This window comes from Nuphar pumila, chromosome 16 (genome assembly GCF_984573655.1).
Source record: "Nuphar pumila chromosome 16, dmNupPumi1.hap1.1, whole genome shotgun sequence".
Taxonomy (NCBI): domain Eukaryota; kingdom Viridiplantae; phylum Streptophyta; class Magnoliopsida; order Nymphaeales; family Nymphaeaceae; genus Nuphar; species Nuphar pumila.
In genome coordinates, this window is record NC_143264.1 from 38,350,495 (window position 1) to 38,358,282 (window position 7,788).

The 7,788-nt window shown below is 39.3% G+C and overlaps 1 protein-coding gene across 1 annotated transcript; it reads right to left on the bottom strand.

The window, feature by feature from the left end:
• Positions 1 to 2,439: 2,439 nt before the first annotated feature.
• Positions 2,440 to 4,053, bottom strand: LOC149813191 (UDP-glucose 6-dehydrogenase 5-like). Its single transcript, XM_089992459.1, has one exon. It carries the CDS (start codon positions 4,047 to 4,049, stop codon positions 2,607 to 2,609), a length of 1,443 nt encoding a protein of 480 aa, XP_089848585.1. The 5' UTR covers positions 4,050 to 4,053; the 3' UTR covers positions 2,440 to 2,606.
• Between the last annotated feature and the right edge of the window lie 3,735 nt (positions 4,054 to 7,788).

Genomic DNA, 7,788 nt, shown 5'->3' on the forward strand with positions numbered 1-7,788 from the left:
TTTTCAAACGTTTTCATCGTTCAAAATGGACTCTTTTGACACCCTTTCATACCCTCAATGTATGAAATATTTCAACTATAAATATGAGTGCATTTTACACTTAAAAGCACTGCAATTCAATCAATTTGAATCAATTACTCTTTGTTTTTCACTCATATTCATTTTCTCACTCACTTGATATTTTTCACTTCAGTTTTTCACTCAAATTCCTTTGAGAGACAGTGAATTCGTGAGTAGAGTATTTTAACAACCTCAAAAGCCAATTGCATCTCATTTGCATTCATAAGAAGGGCTCATAGGTTGTTTGTAAGTTGTTACTTATTTCATTTTTTCTGTAAAAGGAAGGACTCCTTGGTTTAAAGGAGTTGTTTGCTTTCAGTAGGTGTGTTACTGAAAGTGAAACCAGATTTGGTCTGTATGATCTTGTAGTTACACAAGGTTGATAGTGAAAATCTCAAGCTGGTTTTGCTTGGGGACTGGATGTAGGTTGGGAAAGACCGAATCAGGATAAATTATTGTGTTCTTTATGTGATTGCTTTGCGAATTGCAAAATTCGTCAAAATTCTGCAGACGATATTTAAAAGCACTATTCACCCTCCCTCTAGTGCTCGTTGCCTCGATCCTACTGCACTTTCACGTATTGCCTCCAGCATTCCACATGATTGGCAGGTGCCGTTCTACATGATCGAGCTCATCTTCCCTCACAGGACAATGGTTCAACTTGTCTTAAGGCTCAACATCCACGTACCAGTGGTTAGCCAATCACCCTCCTGGAGATGTGGGCCTTAGGACATGTGACAGCACTAGGGGTGGCAAAATCTGACCCGACCCGCCAACCCGCTTCTTAGCCGTGTTAGGGTTTGGCTTAAACGGGTTCGTGTCGTAAACGGGTCGACCCGCCTAACCCGTTTATTAAACGGGTCGTGTTCATGTTAAGGGTATGCCAACCTGCCAACCCGTTTGACCCGTTTAATAAACGGGTTAGGCGGGGATGATTAAATCCGCAACCCGTTTGTAATCCAAACTGGTAATCGTGTCGACCCGTTTTAAATATACACGACACTTTTAAATATTTAAAACCCACCCTGCAGAGGTGACAAGACTTGAGAGCAATAACATTAAATGTGTGAGAGAGAGAAAGAAGTGGAAAGTTAATCAGTGGAGTCCCACTGCAGAGGTGACAAGACTTGAGAGCAATAGCATTAAATGTTTTCATCTGCGTTATTTTTTTTTAACATCAAATCAAGCTAAAAGTATAACTCTTTTTAATTTCTTCTTACTTAAAATACCCTCCCTTCTTATTTCCTGCTTGCAACATCTTTTAACGGAGAAATATAATCGTGTCGTGTTGACCCGATCCGTTTATTAAACGGGTTAACCGTGTCGTGTCGGGTTACCCGTTTAATAAATGGGTCATGTTCGTGTTTGCCACATCCGACCCGTTTAATAAACGAGTCGTGTTCGTGTTGAGGTATTCTGACCCACCAACCCGACCCGATTGCCACCCCTAAACAGCACTACGGTGGTTGGCCCTGAGTACTTTGCAGTTATGCACTCGCTCGGCCACTCGTTTAGGAATGCAAAAAAAAAAACGGAGTAGATGCGTAGATTCATTGATTGGGCCTCCTTATTTTACAAAGTACTCAGGCCACACAAAACACAGAAAATCGCTGTGCATGTGGCAATTTTCTGCGTTTTGTGTTTTACACAGAAAATTGTTGCTCAGGTAACGATTTTCTGTGTTTGTGTCAGGCAAGAGGTGTTTGAAACATGAATGGCCAAGGGACCGGGTTTCCTGAGAAAGACGTGCCTTCCATGGGAAAGTGCATCCCGAGGGGGAAGGTGTGATGGCATTGTCAACTCAGTGCTTCATATGAAAACATTAGGGCCTACAAGAGATTTCCTGCAGTAGCGTTCCTTTCAGCCCCTGCGGGAAAGAGTCCATTTTTATATGAAAGGGTCTGAAACAAAGCGCCCCCTAGAAGCGACCAAAGAAATCATATGATTACATGAGCATTATTAAACTTATGAACTCGATGATTTAGAAATCGAAGATCTAATTATTCTGATTTAAACCTTTTGTATGCATAGAATATGTGGGTGCCACCAGCATTTTCAATGTTACTTTTGGCAGGATCATGAGCTAATGCATAGGTACATGATGACATGGTTGGCTCATATATAATCAAAATCAGGAAGTTACCACTAACTACCAACGCTTCCACCAAAATATAAAGAGGGACATGACGAGATAGATGGCCACAAACACATCATCTGCACCATCCATTTTGAAGAATCCACGGTGTAGATACTTTGGTTATTGTTTTTTCCCTAAATTGGTGGTCCAAAATAGTATTGTTCTAATATTTCAAAAGGAAAAAACTCCCTGCCATAGACCAACAAGGCAGCCAAACAAAGAACAAGCAGGTGGATGGGCCATTTATCAAAAAATCATTTGATTTCATAGGAAACAACCAAATCCCACAAAGGAAAACCTGACATGTAAAGATAATATTCAGGGAAAAAACAATAACCAAAGAACATAGACAATTGACTGACTGTTCTGCAATGAATATCCTAAGATACTATAAGCTCCATTCTTCTTTCTATGCCATTGTTGGAAGATCCTTGAGCCATGGATCCAGAGGCTTACCAATGGAGTAAATGATGAAACCAATTTTACTCAGCTTCTCCGGATCGACAATGTTGCGCCCATCGAACATGAAAGCTGGCTTCTGCATGTGTTCATATATCCTTTCATAGTCCAAGCTCTTGAATTCATCCCACTCTGTTACAATGCAGATGCCATGAGCATCCTTAGTAGCTTCATAAGCATCCCATACCACGCGCACCTGCTTGATAGCAGTTGGGCTCTTGGGCTGCAAATGGATTGGGTGATCCCAATCGAACTTGTTCATGGAAAGATCCCTCTGAATCTGATCCTCAGTCACTTGAGGGTCGTAGATGCTGATGTTCGCCTTGTCCCCGAGAAGGCCATTGCAGACATCGATTGCAGGTGTCTCTCGGGTATCCCCCGTGTCTTTCTTGAAGGCAAATCCGAGCACTGCAATCTTCTTTCCAGCAACAGTGTTGAACATGGACGACACCACACGGTTAACAAACCGGCTCTTCTGGTAATCGTTGATCTTGATCACCTGCTTCCAGTAATTCGCGACCTCCGGCAACCCATTGCACTCGCAGATGTAAACCAGATTCAGAATGTCCTTCTGGAAGCATGACCCACCAAATCCAACACTGGCATTCAAGAATTTTGGGCCAATTCTAGAATCCTTTCCAACAGCACAGGCAACTTCTGAGACATCAGCTCCTGTGGCTTCGCAGAGAGCAGAGATTGCGTTCACAGAGGAGATCCTCTGCGCCAGGAAGGCATTGGCAGCCAGCTTAGAAATCTCAGCAGACCATAAGTTGGTGATGATGATCCGATCTTCTGGCACCCAGTGAGCATAAACTTCTTTCAGAGCCTGCACAGCCTTTCTGCCTTCAGGAGTCTCCCGCCCTCCAATCAGCACCCTATCAGGTTTGAAGAGATCTTGAATTGCAGTGCCCTCAGCCAAGAATTCAGGGTTGGATAGGATTTGAAAGTTTATGCCTTTACTGTTGTGAGTCAGGATCTTCTCAATTGCTTCTGCAGTTTTCACAGGTACCGTGGATTTCTCAACGACAATCTTGTCGGATTTTGAGACATCAGCTATCATGCGAGCAGCGCTCTCCCAGTAAGTGAGGTCAGCTGCCCTGCCAGCTCCAAGACCTCTGTTTTTTGTTGGTGTATTTACTGAAACAAATATTATATCAGATTCAGAGATATGCTTCTCTATATCAGTGCTGAAGAAGAGGTTCTTCCCTCTGCAACTCTTGACGACATCTTCAAGACCCGGTTCATAGATTGGGAGTTGATCGCTATTCCAGGCAGCGATCCGAGCAACGGATATGTCAACGACAACTACTTCAATTTTTGGACATTTGAGAGCAATTACGGCCATGGTCGGGCCCCCGACATAGCCAGCACCAAGGCAACAGATCTTCACCATTTTCTTCAACTATAAAATGAACAGAAAACATTGGCTTAAACATAGGTACCATCTAAAAAGGCAGATAAAGCATGAGAGTATATGTCACGACCGTCATCTCAGTTTAAATTATAAAATTCACCTTGACAAAATTTCAGGAAAATACAACAGAAAAAGCAACCACCTAAAAGCATTACAATATCAAACCCAAAAAATCAGATTGCTAATCTCACCCAGCGTTTTACAGTATCCGCTCTCCAAGAAATGAGAAGTTGGCAACTCCCACGCTTTGATAAAATGTCATAAATAGAAAGTCATCACCAAAAAAGATCCAATGACAATTTCTCAGTTCTATAAGAATTCTGTCAAGCATAAATGAACAAAATAGAACAGAGTCCATGCAGTGATCATCTAGATCTGAGCTCTGGATTTGAGTTTGATCGAATATCTTCTGAGATCTAAATAAGAATTGTAAAGGTTGATGGCATAACCGACATGCTAGAAGAGGAAAAGGTGAGTAAGAGGTGGAAAAGAACAGCAGAAAGAGGTGTCTTTCTTTCAAAAAAAAAAAAAAACAGCAGAAAGGTGTCTATGCAGAGCCTTCTACATTACAAGTTTAGTTGACAATAAACATTCACCAGAGAAATGGAGAAGCACCACCTCCAAGTCTATTCATGTTGAGAGAAAACAAGAGAAATAAAACTAGATCTTGTCTAAATCAGCACCAATATAGCAGATCTACTGCTACAGGTATTAGAAAAAGCTAGTACACTGTTGGATCCGAAAGAAAAACGGGGCACTGGATATACAAAAGCAGAAAAGGGATCTAACTGACAAATATGCATAAAGATAACGAAGCCAAAAGTAAGAATCAGGGAACAAAACCAGACAGATCTTCATAGATCACAAATAGGAAGTCTCCCACAACATAAACAATTTCATAAGCAATGGGTATCCAAAAAACAGCAGTATTGGTCAACATTGCCTCTGCATGCGCTGCAGGAAATTCCCAATTGATCAAATAAACAATTGCACGCCATGAGGGAAAAAAAATTATACATCAGTACAACACATAGGAAAATAATAGAATCAAGCAGAAACATAAAAAAGTATTCAACTACAATAACAAGTTCAGCATCAAATCTGTAACAAAACGACATGAAAATACCAGATCTGACTACTTTTACAAGAGTATTCACCGAATTCATTAAAAGTTCAGATTTTTTAAACATGTAATCGAGGAAGAAATCGTGGATCCACCGAAATAAACATTAAAAAACCCCAGATGACAAAATCATCATTTTGTTCATGTAATACAAGATCACCTAAATAGCCAAATAAACATAAAACTACAACCCCACAAATTCAAGACCAAACCAACAAATGACATACTAGATCATCCTCTGTTCTGCATGAAACACAAAGAAAACAGAGGAGAAACGAATACCTAAATCACTAACTCATTTCAAAACCCCAATGGTAAAACGAATTACAAAAACCGAACACAGAAGCAATGAGATCACGTTCGTTGCATCGATATTTCCTCAAATATCTATAAAAGAGCAAATGGGTATTCAATATTCATAACAAGTACACAAATCTCAAGCAAAGAAGAAGAAGAGAAGGCCCTACCGGGCTAAAGAAAACTAGATCTTCTGTTACCCTGAAACATATAGGGGTTTAACCTTTATATATGCAATACACGTCCACTCGTAATTTTCTTTATTTTTAATGTCGTTTTTAACCAACAAACGGTCTAGTGAATCATGACTTTACAAACAAAGAAAAAAAAAAACAGTACATGTGACTAAGAAAGCTATATAATAAGAGCAAATGCAGAAACCCCAACAGAAAAAGACTTATTATATCCCCTTTTTATGAGATTTTCATGTTGGGTCATGAGATTTTTTTAACCTCTGTGAATGTGATTCCTTTAATGATTAAAAAGAGAAAAAAAAAGCTCTTCTGGGTTGCAAACTTTTCACATAAAAGAAATCGTTTTTTTTTTGAAAAGCAAGCTGGGGTTAGGCCGACCCCTACCAGAACAATAGCCGCCCCCATGTGGTAATGGGATTCGATCCTGGGCCTTCAGTTGATACAGGACCCCGCTTACCACATGGGATACCACCTGCGTAGTCTTTTTTTTTTTCTTTTTTGACAATAAAGTTTTGCCTTCTTTTCACCTCATGTTGAGATCACAATCATCCAAACTTACTGCCTCAACCGCCACAAAGCAACGGCAACCCTCATGCGCTAATGGGATTTGATCCTGAGCTATCAGCTTGACACAAGATCGCTGACCTCATGGGTGACCGCGACTGCCGTAGTCACAGAAAGGAAGTCATGACAGAGCGGTTGATAATGAGTGAAAAGAAGGCAAAACTTTAATTGAAACCCTTGCTTTACTAACAAAGGGTGATTTGTTAAAGAGAAAGAGAATCCTTAGGAAATGGACCTGAATAAAAGAGAAGGTGGGGGAGAAAACGTGTGATTTAATGATGGGAAAAGGAGATTTATTGCCTTTTTATGAAGTTAAGATTTGGCAGTTTTGGACTAAAAATAAAAGATGTGTGAATTGTCATGTGTGTCCTTCCCTATTTAAGAGAGAGGGCTCATATGCATTGCTTCCTAAGGTTTAACGTTAAGAACAATGGAAGTGAAATTAGTGATGTGTTCAAGGGAAATTTTCAAAATGGTTCTTCTTTTAACTTTCTTGCATAATTCGAAAATGCATCTAATGTTTGAAAACTTTTAAAAAAGGTGTCAAAATTTTGTTTATATAGAACAAAAACAAGCTTGTCTAAAATTAATTGCAGTTACTGCTAACCTAACTTGGGTTAGTATGATTATATTATCATTTTGTCCTCCAACAATTAAAATATACTGTTGAACTTATGCCAATCTAGGTTTGCAAGTCTTGTAATTTGGCTTTGATTTTGATATCTTCCTCTGCCAATTTTATTAAACATACTCATTTTTGTTTAATTTTTAGTTTTATAGGAGGATAACCCCTGTGGAATTTGAATCGGAGACCCCTTGGTTATGATAGTTCTTTTTTAGTCCAAGGGAAAAAACCCATCACTAACCCATCCAACCTTGTTTATCCTTAAAATGTATTAGTATTTAGATCATCAACTCATGGGGCCACAAACGCACAAGAAAGGGAGTTTAAAGTTTGGAGAAGAGAAAAAAATGATATAATAAAATTTAAAAAGGTCATACTCAAGATTTCTCGCTATATTTTAATGCCAAAACTATGCACAAGTTCCCTTTTTTTTCTATTTTAAGCATTGAAAAGTTAGCTGCATTCTAGAAATTTTGCAGAATATAGGCAAATTTTTAATCATGTTGAAAACTTAAATGGGTCGCATCCAATTCTAGTCTAGATATAACTCGTTAGAACAGATCATATGTACTATCTAATACTATAATTTGGACCCCAGTGTAACTGCATTAGATATTTCTAAAATCACACTCTTTTGGATTTTGGTTGGACTCAGATTCAGAAACCTTTTAGTAGATCCAATGTTATATTTCGTATTTTTTAATCTAATATGCAATTTGTCTAAGACGAATTTGGACCAATTAGTGATCCAACCCAAGATTGTGATATTGATATATGTCATAACTAGGGGTGTGAAAGGGTGCATGACCTGATCCCAACCCATACCTACTCCGGTAGGGTCATGGTTGGTAACAAAGGAGGAGGTCCGATTAACTATGTGGGTCAGGCCCGTGAGGTTCGATTAGCATACAGAAC

Bases quoted from the DNA above. Each gene is read 5' to 3' on its own strand.
- LOC149813191 (XM_089992459.1), bottom strand. From the start codon at position 4,049: ATGGTGAAGATCTGTTGCCTTGGTGCTGGCTATGTCGGGGGCCCGACC.